Source organism: Rhea americana, unplaced genomic scaffold (genome assembly GCF_003343005.1).
Source record: "Rhea americana isolate MKP2758 unplaced genomic scaffold, rheAme1 scaffold_66, whole genome shotgun sequence".
Lineage (NCBI taxonomy): Eukaryota > Metazoa > Chordata > Aves > Rheiformes > Rheidae > Rhea > Rhea americana.
Window position 1 is genome coordinate 3,069,886 of NW_028186823.1, and position 23,056 is coordinate 3,092,941.

The 23,056-nt window shown below is 41.0% G+C and overlaps 1 protein-coding gene across 1 annotated transcript in view; it reads left to right on the forward strand.

The window, feature by feature from the left end:
• The window catches only part of FHL2 (four and a half LIM domains 2), a 44,446-nt gene that overhangs the window by 7,758 nt on the left and 13,632 nt on the right, over positions 1-23,056 (forward strand). The window contains exon 2 of the mRNA XM_085320853.1: positions 21,676-21,858. Within this exon, the coding sequence (XP_085176979.1) occupies positions 21,703-21,858 (156 nt within the window). The 5' untranslated portion in view covers positions 21,676-21,702. The remainder of the gene's footprint in view (positions 1-21,675; positions 21,859-23,056) is intronic.

Consider the following 23,056-nt stretch of genomic DNA (forward strand, 5'->3'; position numbering starts at 1 on the left):
AGAGCAACCAAACCCTAGCAATCTCAGGAATGGCTTTCTAAGGACATTCTTATGGAAAGTAGATAGAACTGATTCATTACCATTTTTCTCTTGGTTAGCTTTGTCTCAATATTTTGTTTTATAACAAAAGATTAGCCCTGAGGCCAACTAGCATGGCACAGTGTGTCTGTACAGTTACATTGTCGTGCCACACGAAACAAGATGACCACATCCACCCTGCCTATTAGGCGCAGTCCTTAGTGCATGACAGCCCTTGAGCCATGCCCAGGAGTGATAGTCGGTTTGGGGCACAAACAGGCCAGGGGTTGCACTCATGATTGAACAGTGTAGAKCATCATTTTCCATGTTTGGGCCAACGAGGTCTTCTAGCACAGCTGCAGCCACAGAAAGCAGAGAGGTCAGCAAGGCAGACAACACAGTCACCGTGAGAAGACCACTCTGTCATTGGCATAGGCAGAAGGTTGCAGCGTGTGAGGCCAGTTGGTTCACCAGTCTTTTTCTTCTCAGCAGGCCTCACTCCACTTCCAGGCGTCTGCAGCAGTATGTACAATGGGGTGCAATGGCTGGTTTGTTCACTCCCACCACCACAAGCAAGAGCACCTAACTAGAACCGTAGGGATCACTAGGGTATGGGCACAGGTTTTCTTTCATTCCAGCCATTCTTCCCCCTGTTATCATCACTTCCTACTGCAGTCTGCCACCACTCCTGGTTGCTTACTTTTGGCAATTGTTTCCATATTTGCCTAACCAAAATGGCTGAGTTAGCAGAGACCTAGCACATGAACAGCACAGGCCAGGCCAACTCATCATGTCTGGAAGGGATTAGGGACTGGTTATGCAGGGAGTTGTGCTGGCTGCTAGAAAAGGACTTGTGAACAGATTTTTAACTTGGATTCCTGCCCAAGTACATATAACTGTGTTTTCTGTCCACCCTTTTCTCCTGTACTTGCAAATTCAAATATAGGGTAAGTGTGCAGCTTAATAAAAGAAATAGCAAACTACTCTGGGTTCAAGAGATACGTAAATAGAAAACTAGGAGACCGCAGCCTGGSCATGGCTGCAGAAGAGAAGCAGACAGCCAAACTTAATGGTCTGCTTTCCTAACATGTCTTCCTTTGCCCTTTCCTGCAAGGGTAGTTTCCACTGTCTGTCAGTGTTGTGTCTGCTTACAGAAACAAGCAAGTCCCTTCCCCTTGTTTTTTCTGGACGTCCAAGTCTTAAGAACACTTCCTCGCAAAACTGGAGTCTGGATTTCTGAAAATACTTCTGGATATAAGGAAGAGCCAACATGAGGGCAGACCACCTCTCTGGAAAGTAACCAGCCAGTCCAGCAGTGCAGGTGTGTGAAACAGAGCCCCCAGCCAGGTCGTAGGAGTCCTGGCTCTTCTCCCGGCAGCCACTGACTCCACATGCCACTTTGGGGAAGTTACTCAAACAGACCATGTCTCAGGGTATGTCCGTGCTGAAGGCACAGATGCAACTTCAGTGGAGTGTGAAAAAACAATTTCTAGACTAATTCCTACTATTCTAGACAAACTCTAACTGTTTTTTAGCTGTGATGCTCCCACCTGTTTCACAGTTTGGTAAGACATCAGTATTGCAGCAACTCAGCAAGGACCCTTTTGATTTTAYGATTAGATATTAGCGTTGAATTAAAGGATTGGCATTGCTTCATAATGTGACTTCTGACTTCTCTCTAATAATTTTTTAAAAATCACTTATCCTTCAGCCTGAGACACATCATCAAGATGTGCCATTRTCACAAAACCCTTTATTTCATTTTACTCATAACATTTGAATTTCATTCACATTAAGACAGCAACTCACTAGACCCCCGTGTGCATACACACTTAACAGGGACAAACACAATCCATATGTCTATCAATCAGGCCGATAATGAATGGTATATTTTTTCAGCTCTGTGAGAAGTGTTAGACATGAACATTCACATCAGCATCAAAATGATTGCTCTAATCCTAATATTTAAAGGGCCTGAGCACTTAGAGAGTTCAAAGAAAGCAAAGAGCTAACAGGATCARCAGCAAGGACTCTACTTCAAAGTGCACAACCTAAGCTCATATTTTTAATCATAATATATGTCTGAGCCTCCGTCTCAGACCTTCTATCTTTATGTGCAGAATATACAAACAGTGGCTGAGCAGAAAAATAACTGTTGCTGTACAGCAAGATCTTTGTGCAAAGCAGGTTGTCCCCAGTCATATTCAAAATGGAGAGGGGGACTGTTTCTACTTCCATCAAAATACTAACCTTCTGAAGCAATCTGGGAAGTGTTTCTTCATCTGCGTATTTCTTCTGAACTCAAGGTAAGCTGAATGATTTGGGGAATGACAGGACTAATAGATAACCAAGGCATAAAAGGGAAAAGAAAGCTGTAGCAGAATAACTGATTTTTTTTTTTTTTTTTCTCCTGTATTCACTGTGGAGAACTTGGAGAGGTTTCATGGCACTTCCTTATGGGGATCATCAGATGATCTATTTCAAGTGTCTGTAGAAGAGGTATGAAGCAAATAATAAACAAAATGAATAGGAAGAAAATGTTAAAACCAGATGGTGCTCACCCAAGAGAYCTAAAGGGACTCAAGAATGAAATAGTTGAAGTAAGTGTAGTGTATAGCTTCTTATTTAAAACAGGCTTAGAACTGAGCACCTGCAAGTAGCTAATATAATGCCAGCTTTTAAAAATGGTTCCAAAGGAGACTGGAGGAATTACACCCAGGTAAACCTGATATATTTAGAAAAAAMTAGTGTGCAGGATAAGAAGATAGATAAATATGACACGTGGGAAAGTGTGATACAGCTTTGTATAGGGAAATCACGCTTCATAAATCCATGTGGTTCCTGTAAGAAGATAAGATTCATGCAGATATGGGAGATGTTTGGTTGGCAGCATCTGCTTGTGCCTCTACCACTTATTCAACACTTATTCAACTAAGTGCACTTAAAAACACATAAGCATCCACAGGATAAGAGGGAAGATCTTTGCATGGATTGCATAAAAGATAAATGGGTAGATTATGCAGTAAAGGGAGATTAATAGTGGAACTCTACAAAGACTGAAGAACAGAAGGAGATGGAACGGTTGGGCACTGGAATAGCATCTTAAACTGCATGTAGATAAACAAAGCAGTGCACTTGGGGAAAAATATAACTTTACCTATAAAATAATGACTCTGGGCTGACCACCTGAGTGTGAAACATGGGGTGTATGTAAGTTTATGAAAACATCTCTTCAATGCTCAATAGTAGCTAAGAAAGTAAACTGAATGTTAAATTTCTGGTCACTGCCTCTGAAAAAGTAAACAGTCATATTGAAAAAAGTTGAAGGAAGGACGAYAAAACATACAGAGTAGCTTCCATACCAAGAGTGACTAGGCAGGCTGGGATTCTCCAGCCTGGGAAAGAAATGGCTGAGAGGCACTTAGAGAGWGTGAATAAGGATCAGTTGCTTGTTTTCTCTTCAAATGTAAGAACTAGGAGGCATCAAAGGAACTTAGCAGATAATATATTCAAAACAAACATAAGGAGATGGTTCTTCAACAGCACAGACAACTCCCTGTTACAGGAAAACTAAATACTACATGTGAATATTAAAGTTTTCATGGGATCAGGAAGTAACTGGACAAGTATACGGAAGTGATATTCAGTATGGACACTGTCTTCAGGTCTAGAAATCCTGAGCCACAAGTGGTTGGAAGCTGGGAGAGCATTCTGAGGAGCTATTCTCATTTTATTCCCCAAACAATTTGACTCTGAGGAAAATKGGTTAGAAGAACCATTCTGTTCTACCATTCTTATATTGCTATGGCATAATCTGAATATGTACAGTTTATAGGTTCTGTCTGATATTAGCCTTTACAGGCATTCATGTTAGACTGAAAACTCTAGTCTGAATATAGGGCTTGGTTTGCTTTCTTTCTGCCTTTTCACCTCTAAGTTGGATTGACACAACTTACTCTCCTTTGGCTTTGGAGATTGCTGAGGTTGCAGAGTCTTAACTTGAATCTTGCAAGGCAGGTTAGACAAAGATTTGCCAGGAATGAGACAGACATTGTTGATCCTGCCTTGGGAATGAAMTAGATGAGCTCATGAGGTATTTGCCAACTGTTCAGTTTTACGAGCTTCAGTTTGCTCAGAAGCTCCCTCGCGTGCTGGTTGCCTGATAATGGGAAATGGCAGCTACAAAGGTTGCTGTTGGCTATTTCTAGAGGGATCATGAAAGATGTCAGGAATGCAGGCAGCAAAAACGTTCGGAGGAGCAGAAGGAAATTATTCATATAGATGAAAKGTTTTGGAGGAGAAATCATGAACAGTGACGGAGTGGTGGTAGAGGATTCTGGAATGGGGACTTTGCCTAGAAACATTGAAGTATGCTGGGGACACTGAAGGGAATACATAGCTGTGTGAGTTATTTTGTATAGAATTGCATGTCACTTGTGCTATCAAACATAAAGAGTGATTAGGATTTGGACCAATCATAGTGTGCTTGTTTCATGTGTCTGAAGCGGGGAACTATAAATCATGATTATACTAAAATAAATAACTCTTAAGGGTAGTATTTGCCAGCTTGAAAAAACAATAATTACCGCAAACTCTGCAGTAATTTGGCAGCTCATGTTCCATCCACAGTGGTAGGAAACCCAAAAGCCTCTTGCCATCTGTCATACTAGGTGCCCACCATGGCAAWTGAGCTGAACTCACAGGAAAGGAAAGAGGCAACAGTTTCTCCTCATGTGTCTGTACTATTACCTGGATATGGATTTACCACATACGGAAAGAATACACTGGGGGTCAAAGCAGAAAACAAGCCTACTTTCTCATCCTCATTTGTAAGACTGTCTAATAAAGCCCAGTTGATGCTGTCTGATGGGTATGAGTAKTTCATCTTTCTTTTCCCACCAAAACACTCATCCCTAGCTGTAATGTCAGAATTTATATTCATGTCTTGTTATGCCCATTCCTAGCTGTAATATCAGAGTTTATATTCAAGTCTTGTTTTGTCTCTAGTGTTAGAAGGATTATCATTTCCAAAGACTGCTCAGCTCTTTTCAGAAACTCCAGTCTCTGGCTCCCTAGGCATTTCCAAAAATGCGCCACTGGACTTGTTCATCTGGTTACAGATGAACAAACTATGGATTTTAGGGGTTTGAGGGAATGCTTAGAGCTATGAGGAGTCAAACTGCAATGCTAAGAAGAACTTCTGACTCTCTTTTTACTCCTTCATGGTGAAGTGGAACACCTCAGGTGAAAAGATTAACTCTGTCATGGCTCATTTTTTCTTTAGATACATTATTTTGTCACATCTGCACCAATTTGTTCAATCAGTCCAAAGAAGGGTGAGGATGGAAAATATCACAGTGTTTCACTCTCACTTCCTTAAAAGTAGAGGCACCATCCATTCCCTAGTGGGGGGAGAGAAACAATAGCAAGAAAAATAGGAAAGGAAGAACGATTATATTAAACATCAGAGAATTCTTGCTTTCTGCCCCCCTTCATTGCAACTCTTTGAATTTTTTCTTCACTTGCACAGCATCCCAGCCAGRGTCTCTCTAGGCTGGCCCTCTGGCACAGTGCAGAACACGTGCTGCTTGGGAAACATTCAGCTGGCTTCCTTTACACTGCAATGGCTCTTACGGCCTCCTTTGAATCCATGMGGTCTTGGGATGTCTCTTATGACAATGCTACTTGCCCAGTGAAGGAACTGTGATGCTTCAGCCTTTCAAACTGCTGAAACTCAAGTATCATCAAGAGAGATTTCTGATACCAATTCCTTAAAAACCTGTTTTGCTCCTTGAAGCTGCCTCTGATGTGCTCTGTCCCCACCTTTCCACAAGCAACACTGCTCTTCTCCTCTATGATCTCCACAATTCACACCCCTCTGTCYATCAATGTTTGTCACCATTGATGAGATGGAGAAACCTCAAGCAGTGAGGATATAGCTGTCTTTCTGCCTATGTTATCCACTACAAATCGTCTTTACACCTCAGTTGTGCATGGAGATAGAGGCATAGGGGTAATCACATAGATAACTGCAAACTGCATGTTGACTGGTGTCACACTGCCACATTTGCTTTGAGACAACTTTTTCCAGGAAGCAGATTACTGTGAATGGAACTAGGGCTAACTGGATGCAAATGAAGGCCCAGATTAACTTCTTGAAAAACTGAACAAAACTTTTGCCCGAACTGACTGTAACAGTCCAGACAGTTTTCAGCACCATTCCAGATCATTCTGTTACAGAATTAGCCCTGAATTTGTGTCAATGTTATGTAGCTTAGCTGTCAGGTGACAGTATTGAAGCCTTCTGAGGAACTAGTTGATATTGAATTTAAAATATTCTAAAGTGAGGGAACTTTATCCTATGTAGAAATAAAAGTTCTTCAGTGCTACTGAGCCTTGCCACCTTTATCTAAATTCCCTGATGAAAAAGGTTAAAAGACTGTATTTGGAAACTATTCAAAGACATTAAGAGAGCAAACACAGAAACATTTTTTTTTCAGATCAGCTAAGAATTTATAAAATATTAAGCTTCTTACATTGCACCCTCCTAGAAGTTTTGCATCAAACCAAAGCAGACAGATTTGTAGTTCATGTGAAGTTCCCTAAATGCCTTAACTGAATTAGATTTAATGGCTTGTCCAAAGGTATCTGTTACTTCTTCACTGGAGTCTGTGAAACTCTTAACACTTCTTACTTGCAGCATATTTCTACTTGAGTCCCTAAGCCATCTTACAGGAAGAAAAGAAGATCAGAATATTACAGAAAGAGATATGGCTGGGAGACTGAATAGGGACATAAAACATACACTAAAACAAATCTACTTATACTTTGCATATTCCTGATATGCTTGGAGAAAACTACATATCTGAAAATATCCTAGTTGGGATTTAATACTGCCTTGCTGTTATTTTAGGTTTAATGAACTAAAATGCAGTGTTTGCGTGAGTGTATATTACTTCCTAAGTAGTAGTGCCAAAAATAGCAGTTCTCCTAAATGGACTCTCTCGTGTTCAATGGAAGCTTGTATTACACAGGCTCCAGCATCAGAAAGGGACTTGTTGAATTCTGATAAAGTAATGTAATAGATTCCAGGATAAAATAGTAGTGAGTGAAATCAATCAGTAGTTTAGCAATTTTCAAATTCTAAAGTGTAGCTTTCCATCTTCCCTTCCCCTTCAGAGACATGAGATTTCTCTGACTCAAACTGGGGAAAATATTCCACTCCCAGTCATTTTTTTCCTTTTCACTATTTTTTTGTTGAATCTCTTCAGTCAGAAAAAGAGATAAGTGCTTAGATGGTCGGTAGTTATTTGGGCATCAGCCCAGTAGCTGAAATGAGATTTCTGAAGGATTAGTAAAATCATTGAGAAGTCCTAGTAAGAGAATTGTACTTTTTTCCATTCTGTTTCCCATATGTGAAGTATGGCTTTCTCCATGTCAAAATTCCATCTGTTAAAATACACAAACTGCTGAAAAAAAAGAAGCAATATATGTGACCTAAATGCTACATATACAAGATATATAAAAGCCATATGATACGTTTCTAAATCACAGGATGGCACTGAATGGTACTTATATTTTTTAACTCTAAATTTAGGCTCCTTTTTAGAAATATTGCCCACTGTTTTCATTCCAATGTTTCCTCTGAAGCCTTCAGGATATCTGATCTATTCTGGGCTGCTCAGAAAACCAATGATGTGGGGAGGGGGAAAAGACGAAAATGGGCCATCCAAACTTCCTCGCAAGGAGAAGCTCCTACCCCTTCCTCCCCATCTCCCCATGCTCAGCTCAGGCCTGGAGGTGCCCTTCCACCAGCTTCCTCCCTCACAGGGCAGGGAGACACCCTGTTCCCAGACATGTTKTGAAAACCTTGGATGGGTCTCCAACCCATAATGGTAACCTGCCCCAGGGATGCAGCGTCAGCAAGGTCTGCACCCAATATAATAAACAACAGATGTCCCTGTATAGCTCAGTTAGCTAGAGAAACTAYGCTAGCTCTGGCTGATGGAAGCAGAAAAACCCCGCTTACATTTAAACCCCATTTCAGCACTTTGCTGAGCTGGGAGGATTGGTGTGGTCTGCCAGTAAAAGCAGCTACTCTCTTTCAAGCTTTACCCTGAAGACAGAGCTTGAGCTGTTCCCTTTGCTTCCTGTGAGGGGGTGATAGATGGGGCAATTTGTGAGATATAACATAGGGCCATGTACACACGAGAATAAAGCAGAGAAAGGTTAGCCCAAGGACACAGATGGTCATGGATGCTGAAATAGGGGAGAAAGAAATTTTAAAAGCATCAAAATCCTGGAAGAGTCACTTCTTGCTGGGAGATGAGGAAGCGATTCTAATCCAAAGAACTTGGAAACACTGATCTCTCTCTCTCTCTTTTTTTTTTTCACTGAAGGGTTGTATATAGATTACTTGGCATCTCATCACAAGTGGCAAATGACAGTCAGTACAAAGGAATAATGTAAAAATCTTTCTCAACAACCAGTTGTGTGACAGGGAGAACTTACAAGTAATTTCCTGACTGAAAAATAGTAGTAGTAATAATAGTAGGGGGGAAGCAGAAGAAGTAAGGAAGTTTGGTATCTTATTGATTTGATGCTCGTGGAAAAGCRGGTGTGCAGGTTTTGCCAGTCACCGAAAAATGTTTGCCTGTCAGAAAAAAAGCTGGTGTTAGCAGGGTTGGACCAACCAAAGGGTGATAAGAGGTCAGAGGCTTYCCTGTAATCCTTAGTATTGTTTGATACAATGCACACTCCACATCATGGGATGAGGAACTGCTTGGTAACTTGCACTTACCAAGAGCTATATCCCGTTGTGGGGTGGCTGCTGAGCAYTGGGTCCACTAGTGAGCCCACAACACCACAAATCATCAGCTTATGAATTGGGAGATGCTATTCTGCCTTCCAGGACTCATGGACATTAGATTAAATCCGAAATGACAAAAACGATCTTATCCATGTAAGGGCAACCCATGGCCCCAGAGAGTTAAGTAAAATGACTTCAGCTAGAGCCAGCATATATTCTAACTCAGAACTGCGGACAACGCTGTACTGTATTCCAGCAGGTCTGATCAGAAGATCTCTGACATAGGTTCTGTGGTGGCTCCCAATGGATAGGGAAATGAACATATCATGGAAATAGAAAAAAAAAATCCAATATCATGTTAGGAATACTTATTTTGTTTTAGAAGGGCCTGAAAGTAAACTGATTTCTAATCTGGGAATCTAATCTAGGAATCTAATCACCTTTGGGGCCCATCTTTCTTTTTTACAGGCATTTTTAAATTAGAGCTGAGGTAAGAACTGTAACTAAGATGGAAAGTAATCGTTACTGTTATCACTATGTGATAGTTTAACATAATAAGAAAGAAGCATTATTATTAATATTCTGTATTATGTTGTCCTCTGCATATACAAATTTCATATCACCTCACACAGGATTTCAGCTGTCCTGAGCTCTCTATTTATAGATGGTGAAAGAGAAGAACACAAAAAAATGCAATGTCTTGTCCAAGAGCTTCCGGCAAGCCTGCAACAGAGCTGGAAACAAAACCAGCAGCTCTCCCAGGACACAGGTGCAGCTCCAGGGCAGCTCCAGGGCGCTCTGAAAACCACTAACTTGCTGACTGAGCTCGTCTTCCAGTGCCAGCGTCAATATAAGGGAGGAGCCAGGGATGTGTGGCTGCAGACTGCAGCAGCTGTGATTTAAATGAGCTTTAACTGCCCAGGAATCAAACTCTGTAGTCCCACATACATCCACGGTCTGCCCTCCAGGGCACAATGCCTGTGTTTTTTAAATGCAACGCTAAGGACTGAAGCTTTACTCCTGACGTAAGAACTAGGCCCTTACCTATCATTTTACTGTGTCTGTACCCGCACAGGCTTTGGGTAGATTTTAAGTAGAGCTGAGACTGACTAACACRTTTCATCTCAGTTCCAAATCTGAAACCATCTGGGTGTACCAGGGGACAGTGACTAGAAGGCAGCATTCTGRAATAAGGCTTTTTCCTGGAGAAACACTTAGCAAACCACCACACATATCTGCACCACTGCCCAGACAGGTACCAAGACCCAATGTCCAGCACAAAAGGACATTGGATAATTTTGTTCCATCTGGATGCAAAATAACAGCAGCAATATCTCAGGCTAACGGGCTTTACATTTTTATCCTACTAGCTTTTCTTAAGGTTGAAAGCATTCAATCTAACATACCTCCTTTTGGCAGACATCAACATTACACATACAACAATTACCAAATTGAATTGCCTCCCCACTCTACCCCACAAAAGGCAGAGAGAAAACCTTTTCCATGTGCTTCAGATCCCAATTCTTCCCTCTAGAAGGTTTCCCAGGACCCTCACTGTTTTGATTAAGAATGTGTTTCTGCTAGAATGGTCGATATATAAAATTGGATTTTGTAGCAGTAAAATTAGTTCCTGGTCATAGGAGAATTAACGCTTCCCCCCTCTCTTTAACATGTGCCCACTGGCAGGGCTCTCCAACGGGTCCTGAGCATGTGCTGAGACAATCTGTTCCTCTGGCTTTCTTTTACACAAGGCTTTTTTTGGTTTCATTAATTTCCCTTGCTTTTCTTCTTTTTCCTCCTCACTATGGGGGACTTGGAAAAAGAGAAGGGTGGGGAGAAGCRTGAATGGGCTCTGAATACTTATAAAGAAAAGCCTTCACACTTGCTCCTGSTAAAAACATGCACCTCTCCATGAAGAAGAGGGGAGAGAGCTTGTTTCACCCTTCCCTGGGCAAGGGGCTAAATTACAGCAGGCTAAATAACCAAGGCAAATAAAGCCTCATACCAATTGCAACCAGGAACTTTATTTTCTCAGCCAGGCGAAGAGACTTAGAAATGTTTGTGCTTGAGCTGCTGTAAAACCTTTCCTTCTGTAAACCCCGAGCCCTCGGATTTAGCAAAGCTACGTTATTAATAAGCATCAGGGGTTTAGGAAAACAAAGGCTGGAGGAGGGGGGAGTCTTATTTTAGGAAGGGGTCCAACAAAGGCAGCATGTTTAGGAGGGGGGAGTATCTACACCCTTGGAAGAGAGAAAGTGTCGAGTGCCAGCTGCAGAGAGCCTAAAAGAATGAGTGTCTTGGATGCTTTTGTCTCCTTATATGGTAAAATGATACAGAGGGGTTTCACTAGGCTGAGGAAGGCAGCAGCCTGTTTCTACACAACACTGACTGCAGAGCTGAAATCAGGAGAGCTGCTCTTCACAGGCACTAGAAAGCCCTGGCTAGCTGTACAGCTCTCCTCTGCAAGCAGGCCACTGAGCTCTTTACACACTTATTAATGGATGTGACCCCCTGTCCTTGGTCCAGGAGGTGACATTAACTGCCTGCTACTGCTCTGTAAGTAAATATCCCTTTTCTTCCTCCCTCCCTCCCCAGGACCCACAGAATGTATCTTTGAAGGTATTGCTTTAAACAAAAGGTGCAGACAGAGAGAGGGACGGGGATGTTTAATGCCCCTGTGGGTTGCTGGATATGGATGCAGGGAGAGCAGTTGCTGGTCCCCCTTTCTCCCGAGCACACAGCGAGGGTTGTGAAGAGGACAAAAAGATGAATTTCTTATTGAAGCAATAATTGCTGCAGGTCCGTCCATAAGCGACACATCAGCGAGCTGATGAGGCACTGGGTCATTTCACTTCTAACTATTTTTAATGACAGTATTGTACTGTGTATGTAATCCACTGGGAAGGTCATAAAAAGTAAAAGCTTGGGTCTTAGATTTCTTACACTTATGCACACACTTCCTGCTCAACAAAGGATGAATTTTGCACGGTAGCAAGAGCAGATGCACATGAAACAAAGGTAGCYTTTCCTATTTGCAAGCAGACACGAGGGAGAGATTTTGTACAGGAAAAGAGGGGAGCCATCAGCCTCATATTTCTTATTTTTAYGTGGAGAGATTAAATTAGAACACGAATCCCAATAAATAGCCCTGAATTCCTTCCTTTCATGCTTCYCTCTATGTGTATGTGTGTGCAGCCACAATAACCTAGGTCCTTCATGTATGACTCTATCATGGATTCTCTGTGTACATAACAGAGGTAATACTAACTTTCATGGTCTGCATTAATGCTTGTACTAAACTTTCTGCATCTCTAAAGAGATGCAGCTTTTATTTAGTTCAGTAGATGACCCACAGATTTGAGCCTTGCTGCATACAGAGACATAAYCACAAGAAGGCAAACCTAATAAAATCTATATACTGGAAGCAGTCATTTTGTTGTTGCTACTCCCCTGACTCCTATCTAGAAGTATATTAACTAAGATTGCTGATTGATTGTTACATTCAAGGTCACCAGTTATAACATTTGTTGTTGGCTATACATATCTGTTCACTGTCTTAAATAGGAATTGTCCTAAAAGTACCAAGAGAATACCGTGTATTATTAGATCCTAACATGCATCCAGCWGTAAAGGAATGCTATAACTGAGGCTGCCATTCAGTTTCTGTTTTGATTCYTGTTTTCATCTGTATTCATCTGTTCATACATTTATGGAGTGCCCTGCTTTCTAGCTAAAATCTTCTGCGCCTTTTATCAGCTAAATGGTGATCATTCAAAATGCTTCAGATATTTGGATTTGGGAGACAGAAAAATATTCTTTATTTTTTTTAATTTTATAAAAATGGCTGCTAATTTTCTGTCCCTGCACATATAACTGGGGGAAAGGATCAACTCTAAAAATTGCTCTATCAGTATAGCCTGTGTATATTGACAAAATCTGAAAAAAATAATTAAAAAAGACTACTAAGCCGTAGATTTATTGAAAACTCAGTTCCAACCATTTGACATAGTGGGACTTCTGTCTGTATCCCAAATCTGACTAGAGCACCAATAAAACTATGTTTTATACTGGCCATAATATAGATATCTTTGGGGATATCCTTTGGGCTGAGAAACAACATGTGGTTGAGGTGAATGGGGTAGCTGAAAGGACACAAGCTACTCTTGCTGCAAATTCATATCTAGGGTTCACACCTGATATCTCCATTTGACAGAGAAGGCCTGGGAGAAGCACCAGTTCTGGAAGTCTTCTGAGAAAGCCTAGCAGATCCTGAGGTGACAGAAATGCTGGAGTARAACATTCTTGTTTTTGCAGAATGTGTTCCTAAGAGAACTGGCAGCACTACACATGCAGGCACCACATATTCACTACAAAAATATATTTTTTTATAGCAGATAATCATTATTTTTATGACACCACAGCTATCACATAGCTGTGTCAGAAACTGTTTGTATACTAAAAGCTCCCACCTTGAAGAGCACGCAATTGAGGTTCTCAGCTAAAGGACCTAGATATAGATAAGGCCCTGGTTTCAAATTAAAATAATAAAATAAGAAACTTCTTAAGGAAGTCTAGGGAAGTCGAGSTACCATTCCCTGAAATCACATCTTTGCTATCCATACAGATAGACACCAGAACTCCCAACTAGGACGCATAAGAATGGTGGACATYTTACAAAAACTTCAGGCAGCTCCTTGAATCATATAGAATCATAGAATCACAGAATCATAGAATTGGTAGGGTTGGAAGGGACCTCTGGAGATCATCTAGTCCAACCTCTCTGCTCAAGCAAGGTCAGCTAGAACATGTTAGACAGGGTTGCATCCAGGCGGGCTTTGAGTATCTCCAGAGAAGGAGACTCCACCACCTCTCTGGGCAACCTGTGCCAGTGCTCCGTCACTCTCACAGTGAAGAAATTCCTCCTCACATTCAGGCAGAACTAGCAACATGGTCCTCCAGGTTCCCATCATGTTTATCAGGATGCATAAAAAATCATGAGCGTAAAAAGCAGATTTGGTGGCAAAGTACAGCTTCTAATACTGTAAGGTCTGGTGACAGTTTCTGCTGTATTAAACTGCAAATTCACGATTTCATCCAAAAAGAAAAGAAAGAAGGAAAGAAGTCTGTAAAGACTTATATTCACAGCAGTGATTCCTGTTCTAGCTCGCTACTGCATTGAGCCTTGAGAGCCAAGCAGTCTCTTATCTGYTCTTATCCTGTTATCCTCACCTTACAGGTTTCAGGAGATACAGAACTTAAGGACTGGATAAATGTTAACACTGTCAGCTAAAGGAAATGTCATCTTCTCTATGCAAATGAGGATGAAAACTAAATTAATGCCTTTTGTTGCTGGCCAGTACACTCCCACTCTTTCCAGAATCCCACAGTTTAGTTACAACCTGATCTGAAGCTCACCCTTCTTTTGCTGGATAAATAGGTCCACAGCATCTTCAGAGAAGCTCTGGATGGGATAGTGATCCAGGCAGTCACCTTCCCTCACTGGGGCACAACTTCAGAGATTGGAGAACTCATAATTTGCATTTTAGACTGATTAATTTTAATTGTGCAACTTTAATTTTTCATTTGCATATGCACAGTTATTTGTCATGCAGATTCATCCCAAGTGAGAGTGTGAAATGGCAGGATAATGACAGGTTTCATTGAAATAAATCTTTGATACATTGACAGCCACTGAAGCATTAATATTTCAACAATACTAATTAGCTCTTTCTATATATATGGTTGGATTAGAAGCCACCAGAGGTTTCTTTTAAGGCTGAATATCAAAATACGCAGGTGAAAAATTATGATAATAATTTCATTTATTTTCACTTACCTTTGTGTATTACATTGTGTAATACTAACTAGACTGCCAAGTATTTGCTGAATATACAGTAATACATAGTAAGAGGAATGTAAGGAGTGCAGCACTGACATAAGGATTAATGTCTCTCCCTTTCACAGCAAATTTGCAACTTTAAAGTTGTAAGTATATCTGCCTTAGTATAACATGCCCTAGGGCTGCTTTTTTGTTGTCAAGCAGAAGTTTTAGACCTTTGGCAAACACTGGCAAAATGTTCAAAACCTACCACTCTTTACTTTATCTTGCACAATAAAAGCAGTAAGTTAAATAAAACTGTAAAATAGTTGTAACCATTTCCCTAGCCCTGTTCTGTCATTACTCTGAAGCATTCCTGGGACTTAGACCAGTGCTCTCTCCAGAGTCCATGGTCCCACCTCTTACCAATTCTTCCTCCTACACTGCACATTATGCAGTGTGTCTCTACAGTGCACCTTCTTTGCTCTAAGGTTAAAGGGATCTCTCCACAAAAAATTTGTCTACATCCTTGTCCCCAGGCTTCTTTTGTCCTTCTGTGTTCACTCCTAAGTCTCTTATGCACCATAAATATTTTGACTTAACATTAACAGCTGTTCTCTTTGCTCCAACTCAACAAACGAATTGGACCAAACTGTTTTTCATCCAGGAGGTAATCAGTCTGTTTTCCCAGGATGAGCCCAGCCCAGTGGACACATATAAGGTTTAACTATCCTCTTTTGTCCTGTTTTGGAAAGCTGAAGGTGCAGAAGATCAACACAGAAGTCTAGATTCCTCACAGTGCTGAGGCGCCTACTGACACAGTAGCTTTATACAGCTACTGAAAGACGTACATTAATTGATCCTCCAAAGCACCACACTCACCATCTTAGACAGAAGGGGCTCTTGGGGTCTTGTCTCTGTAAACCATAACAGACAGAAAGACCTAGAGCTGCTTTGCTAAAGGCCTGGACAAACAGCAGAGCATTCTTCCTCCATAGCATCCTACCAGCTTTGCTTCTAGCCTTTCCAGACAGAAGAAAACAGACAGTGTTTGGGACACTCTTCTATTTCTGTGTCCTACGCCAAGTTATGCAGGATTTCAAAACTACAGGAGAATTTGGATATTTCCCTGTATGGTAGCAGTTGAAGTTTTCTAGATATTTTTATCCTGGGTCTGATTTCCCTGGGATTAGTTGCATTGCTATCAATAGGCAATTCCCTTATTGGAAAAAAAAAAAAAATCTCTTCCTCCATATCTCCACTGGTGTTTAGTCCCTGCAGTTATCTGGCATACACATTATTTCCACAAGGTAGAGATGGAAATAACAATATTTTTTATTAATCTCATAACACTTTTACCTTCTACCACCTTCCAACGTCTGTTAAAATGTTCTTTTTAGAAATGCCTTTCTGTGCTTAAGTAATGGCAAGTATTTGACCTCTTTCTTTTGAGTAAGCCTTTGTTTATTTCACAAGAAAAAGACAGACACTTGTTTCAAGTGGCTTTAAAACAGAAAATAAGAACAAGTCTTTCAGCTTTAATTGTGCTTTTTTTGTGCTATGATCGATTTAAGAGTCATGCTCCTTGTTATTTAAATAGGCTCCTCTTGTATCTGAAAGCTATAAAGGAATGTTTGTAACACCATATATCCTCTATTCATTTCAATACCAACCTCAGAAAATCATAGTGTAAATTGTGTGGGACACACTGTCAAGGTATCAGTGCTCATCTCTTCGGTGGCATCTGTAGCAACTACTGGAAAAACTCTAAACCGAAACAGATCCTTGTTGATTGCCAAACATAGCAAGCTACATGGAAGCCACAGCTGGACTGTCGCTTCTCCATTACTATAACTGGGATTACTTTAGCTAGGCACATTAGAAACCTAAACCTTCTCATGTAAGAAACACTTCCTGTTAAATAGCATACTTTCCAATTCACGGTAGGCTGACTGTGCAATCCAGACAGGAGCCAGATATACTTTTTGTATATCTCAGCTTTTTGTGTTGACCAACTTAGCTTAACAAGATAAGTCTCTGCGGTCAGTGTAGAGAGAAGTGGTTGTTCTGCATCAACTTCCAGAGGAGTCCAACTTCCTCTCCCTCCCCAGTTAGAGAGGAAGGCTGAGATGAGCCACAGCTAGTTACAGATAACCCCTGCAACATCCCCCTCACACCTGCTGCCCAGGGGAGGTGTGGGGTCAGTGCTGACACTAGAAGGCCCAGCACAGGACTGCTCCTTTCTCCTCTCTTCAGTAGCTTGACAAGCAGCAAAGCCCAGGTGCCCTCTCTGCACTAGAAGCTCAACTCCATCCCCTTGTCTCAGCTCTAGTGGCACTTTTCAGTGGCTTTGTAGAATTAATCATATCAGGAGAACTGAAAAGTGTTAAGTGCCTGAGGAGAAAAGGAATCAAAGAGATACTCCCTGTCCCTGGAAACAGGGAAAGTTAATTGCCAAAAATTCCATATAGCAAATTAATTGTGAAAATACAGACACAATGCTGAGTCAAAGCTACAGGAGTGCTACTGTTCCCCACCATAAGCAGAGAACCAAGACTCCTTCCTAAATATCTGTGGTCTTCTTTCTGAGCCATTTAGGGGTTTTGATGCTGAACTGAGACTAACCTTTTGACAGGTTCTGCAGACCTCTCACCTGGCAGGACCTGGCTTGGCTCTCCTTGGCCCAGAGCACACCAGCTAACATAGTCCCCTGGAGGATCAGGCACTAAAGTAACATAAAGATGCTACATCTGCCTGCCAGCCAGCTAGACTCCAAGAACTCAGAGTTCCTTTCCTCTCTCATTTCCACCATCAGAGTGTCTACTGGCATGCATCCCATGAAGCAGAACATAAGCTACACCTGAACAGCCAAAGAAAGAGGGCTACAGTGTCTTAACACATTCATGCAAACCTAAACCTGGTGCATATAGGACTGCTTTGGGTGTTTGTGGTTTGCACCTCTTCTAGCTCAGTTGCAAGCACTGAAATTCAGGTGAATTCTGACTATATTTTATCACTTTTTTTCCCTTGACAGTGCTCCTGGCAAATGGTGATTTCTTCTCTTCCTGAAGTACATTAAAAAAAAATTAGWTTTTTTTTTCCCCTTGCATGGCATCATGTCTTTGATTGGAAAAATGATTAGCTCCCAGAATAATGGCTTGCAGTTTCTTCAATAAGATGACAGATAATGAATGTGGCAATAGCTGCTAAGTTACGGGAAAATAATCACCTTTTGCCAGAAAGAGGAGCATAGTTTGATCTGCTAGCTCACAGTTGCAAAGGACATCATAAATCTGTATTTTAGCCTTTGGAACATAAGCATAAATTGTTTCCAAATGCTCTAGACCTGCATGGCTTATGTCACTAGAGTTGCCAGACAAACATCTTCCTTTCTCGGGGAAGTAAAATAAACAGATAGAAGAATTCTCCATGTGCACAGTTATTTTGGAAAAAAAGTCACACGGGAGATGTGTGTGTATATGTTGGGGGAAGCTGGGGCTCTCCAAAGAACTTTTATTTCCTGTGCAGGTGTCTAGCAGAATATCCTGCTCTCAGGACATAGGTAAAGCCCTACCCCCACTGAGTTCAATACCAAATCCCTTCTACAGGGGTTTAATTCTGTATTTCCATGTACCATTAGAATAAGACATAGGAGCTTCCTTTTGCTAAATAAAATTTGATTCCTACCTTTCGTAGACAATTTCTCCTTGCTTTTTCTTTTCTCTCTCAAGTGTGTCTGTGGGTGTGAGTGAGTCTTTACTTTTCAGTGTTCATCAACTCCCTAAAAGGGGTATTGAAATTAAGAGATGCACAGAACATCCCTTACTAGGTTTGAAAACGTAGCTGGAAAAAGCAGACAAGATTAGGGCAGACAGTCCCTTCTTCCATAGTCAATACTGGAATGGGATGGGGGAACACTAGATGTTTTCTTAAAGCCATTATCAGTCCTAATATATATGAGGTAGTATGATAACTTCAGTAATTACTTCTAGTAAAATGAGTCTGTTTGAGAGGAGAGGGAAAGAAGAGGAAAATAAGCATAAWTTTAAAGTTAGGCTACTACTTATTTTTCAGTAATTTTTGTAACAGTTCTTACTTCCTGAAAGACACCATCTGGGTAGTGCTAACATTTGGAATAAGCTTTAACTTCTCTTCTGGGTATGAAATGGAAAGATGTTTTCTTTGAGATGTCTAATGTTGTAGGAGGGAGACTCTGTGGCAGAAAGCAATTTCTTATGATAATGCTAGGAGCAGTCTGAACCAGCATACATATAAAATGACCACTGTGATGAAATCTAAAGACCTTGTTGTACCACAAAGGTGTAAGCAGGGTGAGTCTCTGGCTCCACAAAGCTTACAGTCAACAAATATCAAACAGAAAAGAAAGAAATAGATTAATGTCAAGGAGGCTGCATTGTGTTTTGTGTCAATTCATAACTACGAAAATCTTTGGGGCTTTTAAGCTCAAAGCAACGCATAAAACCTGTACTAAACCTAAGCATGGTTTTTGCATATATCATGAACCAAGTGACTAGTAATGTAAAGGACCACACTCACTAAGTAGTAGGCAAAACCAACGCTGCTCACTATGATTTTCCTTTTTTTTTTTTTTTTAAAGACAACAGTGAAGTGATTCATTTGACATTCCTCCTAATTCTTCACTAGGAAGACCTGTGATTATTTTACATTTAATTTCTTCCCTTTGAAGAAGAAAGAAAAGATTAAATAACATGAAAATATCATTAGTGGATAGTGAGACTGAATCCCACACTCAGATTTGAACTGCCTGGAATTTGAGGATACTTCACTCTGGATTCTAACTTTCTGAATGAAATCACATAGACTTGAATCTCTAACTTTAAGAAATATTGGTATGAAATTGGTGCCAAATCCAGTGAAAGTTTAGGTAACTAACTTTAAAATGTAGATCAGGGAAAAATTTTCCTTCTCATCTTTTAATTTCCCAGATTACTGGAGCTGTGCTTCTAACCCTGTCCAGAATTGCCCCCTTAGTGTCTTCACAGAGCAGAGCTTCCCCCTACATCTGAATGGGACATAGAAATGAGGTCTGTCTCTCCTTGCTATAAAAGGAGCTCAATCCAGTGTGACAGTCTTAGAGAACATTTAACAAAATCAGACCCCTTTCAGGACATGGGGACAAGTGTCATTGTATTTTATAAAATAGTGGCAGTGACTGTTAAGTAATGCTTGCCTCTGCTCCTATGAAGAAAATACAAAAAAAATAACGACACTTGAGAAGAAGCCCCCTGTAACAAAGGCACTAGGGCACCCAGTTCTGCAGGAAGAGTCCTTGCTTTCAATCACAAACCACTTCTATATTTTGCATTTAACTGCCTTTTAATGATGGACAGAAATGATACAAACCTTCAAAGGAATCACACTTTATGTTTTGGGGGTTTACACATCTCAGTCACAGAGAAATTTTTCACTCCTTGGTATCACATGTCTACTTCTAAATAAGGGTTGGAAAAAACAGTTTTGAAGAAAGGTGAAAGGTGCAAGTTTGTTAACAGCCTCTACTCACACTTCATCTTTGTAATACTTGAAATTGACTGTGCAACCAAATCCTATTGTTTGAAAAAAAAAAAAGGGTCTAATAAGGCCTGAGAAAAAGCTACAGATTTCTGTCCTGCATAATGACTATTTCGACAACGTTATCAGTCCTCTCTGCTCCAGTCATGCATACAAAAACCAGTTTATACTGGTCTGCCTACATTCTACCTCCTTGAAGGAAAGTAAGTTCTCTCTAGCTCTCTCATGGGAAGTATARATATGGTACATAGGCTAGCAGTGCAAACTCTTCCCCTTCAGAGTGCCCTAAAACCTTAACCAAACTCCAGCTACTGGGAATACAAGAAAATAACAGAAATTGAAACCTCGGAAAGGAACTGAGAATTTCAGAATGCCCTGAGGGCAACTCCTGCAGCCAAAGCAAGAGGACAAACTCCAGAATCAAGGAACCTTTGCCAAGAACACTAAGCAAGTAACCACTTTTTGTTTCAAACAGAGGGCTGAAGTTGGCAGAAAGACTGCAGCTGCTGTAAATGTCATATGGGTGTGAAAGACAGAGGTAGCCACTTAAACCATTAGTACTCAAAGTATTTAAGGTTTTATAGATCAAATCTGGCTTAAAGCAGAGATCAGGCCAGGCAAGCAGTAAAGATCATGGAATGCAGGTAGAGCACACTCCATCTGGGAAATGCCACTTCATCAGGAGGCAGCTATGCCCTGCTCCTGCTATAGTTGCTGAGCAGATTGCGGTGTAACACACACTGCAAGCCTTAGAAAAGAAAAATACTGATGTCTCTGCTGAAACCCAGACACAAAATAAATTGTCTCAGGCAATAATAAACATTCAGGCAAGTAATCAAAGGTATTTGTATCATTGTTGCTTGTGTGTGCGCCCAGAAAACCCTGGAGATTCAGAACACAAAGGGAGCAAATAGCAAGTGTCCCTGTTTCAGAGAAGTGGATACATCTTTTGCTGTTTTTTCTTCTAGTTGCTTTTCCCTTTCCATAAACATTATTTGAAATTCACCTGCACCAGGGTAGCTGGTTCTCATCTGTGTCCAGTACACCCAGTGGTGCCTGATTACCTGTATATAGTTAAAGCCTACCAGCAATGCAAACCTTCATCTCTCCTTACGGGAGAAATGTTGCTCCTTCCTGAGGCATGCTGGCTCCTCACCTGAAGGTGCCTGGCTTGCTCTGTTAGCTACAGAGGTAGTTCCTCACTTTGGGGGCTGTAGATTAAAATTTATACTCCTTATGCATCCAATGCAAATTCCTCACAATCAGGTTTTATTCATTTACTCTTTGGTCTCCAGTACTGGCTCTTGTAAAAGATAGGTCAATGATGGCTAAAGTAGATGGGTTACCATCTTCATCCAGCACTGCAAAGTTTATAGCCCAGTTTTTTCCTGTTGTGCTGATTTATCTGACTGAAAGTTGAATTGAAATGGAAGTACTATGTGACAAGCTGGAATTGAAACTGCTTTTGTCTTTGCAGCAGGATAGCCGGACTCCAAACACCACTATGACTGAACGCTTTGACTGTCAGTACTGCAAAGAGTCCTTGTTTGGTAAGAAATACATCCTGAGAGAGGACAGTCCCTACTGCGTGAAATGTTATGAAAGCCTTTACTCCAACACCTGCGAGGAATGTAAAAAACCCATAGGTGCTGATTGCAAGGTATGCTGGATTTATGTCTTGTTACAGAAATCTTGACAGAGTAGTCTGAGTACACCATCCCTTAGCTCTGAGCACCTGTCTTCATACTCCAGGGCACAAACAGGAAGGCCTCTATGTGGAAAGTGCTTATCCTCTAACATCTTATTCACTAACAGGATGAAGGAATGATTTGATCCTCTAAATGCTAGACACTTTTGGGGAACCAATGGGAACAGATGGTACTTAGCACCTCTCAGGAAGCAGCTGAGGAACAAATTTTCAAATGTTTGTTAATTTGGTCTGCCTGCTTCGCATACAGCTAAGACTGTAAGCTAAGACACAGGGAAGAGTGTCATGAGTTATCAGGACCTTTGGCTAGAGGGCATGATGTATGGGATTCATCTCACCTAACTTTAGATGTCAACAGTTGCCTCTTAACTGCAGTCAAGAGAGTAGAACAGATGCTCTGCAACAGCAACAGAAAAAATCTGAAGCATGAAAAAGGTTTTCAGGTATAAAATGCAACTTGTGATATTACAAACATAGATGATGCTTCTGTTTTCCCCAAAGTTAATTTAGGGATTATTTAGTGAATTTTGTTCACAGGTAACATTTTAATGTATCATTAAAGATGAACATTGTCATTATGCTGGAGCCCTTACAGGTGTCTGAGACAGGGTGCTATCAGCTGGAAGGATCCATGAGTTCTTAATAGCTATCTAGGGATTTCTCTTGTGGGGAGAACATGCTTTCTGGACCCCTATATCTGCTTTTCCCCACTTCTCTAACTTACTGAGCATGTTAGTAGAGGAGCTGCTAAAAGCATTCCTCTCTTTCAGCAAGCCATAAGAATCTGATGTTAGAAAGCATCAACAACTCATTAGGATGATCAAACTGTCCTTGGGGCCAGCTTGTACCTGGAAAGGTGGCAGAAGTCAGTTTTGTCCCCCTTTGGACCAGAGGGGGCTAAGCCACTGCAGGATTTACAGTGACCATAATTCAAGTATCATCAAGAAACAAGACCTGTGATATCAGAACTGTGCTGAATCCAACCCAGTCCTAATGAGCTATATGTGGGCTTATAAAGACCATCTCAGAATCCTACCAATTTTTGTACTTCATATGTATAATACTTTCTTTTGAGATTCCTGTATGTGCTCAGAAAAGCTGCCAAATCATGAACAACAGAAATCTGGCTAACACTGACCTGAGTAACTGG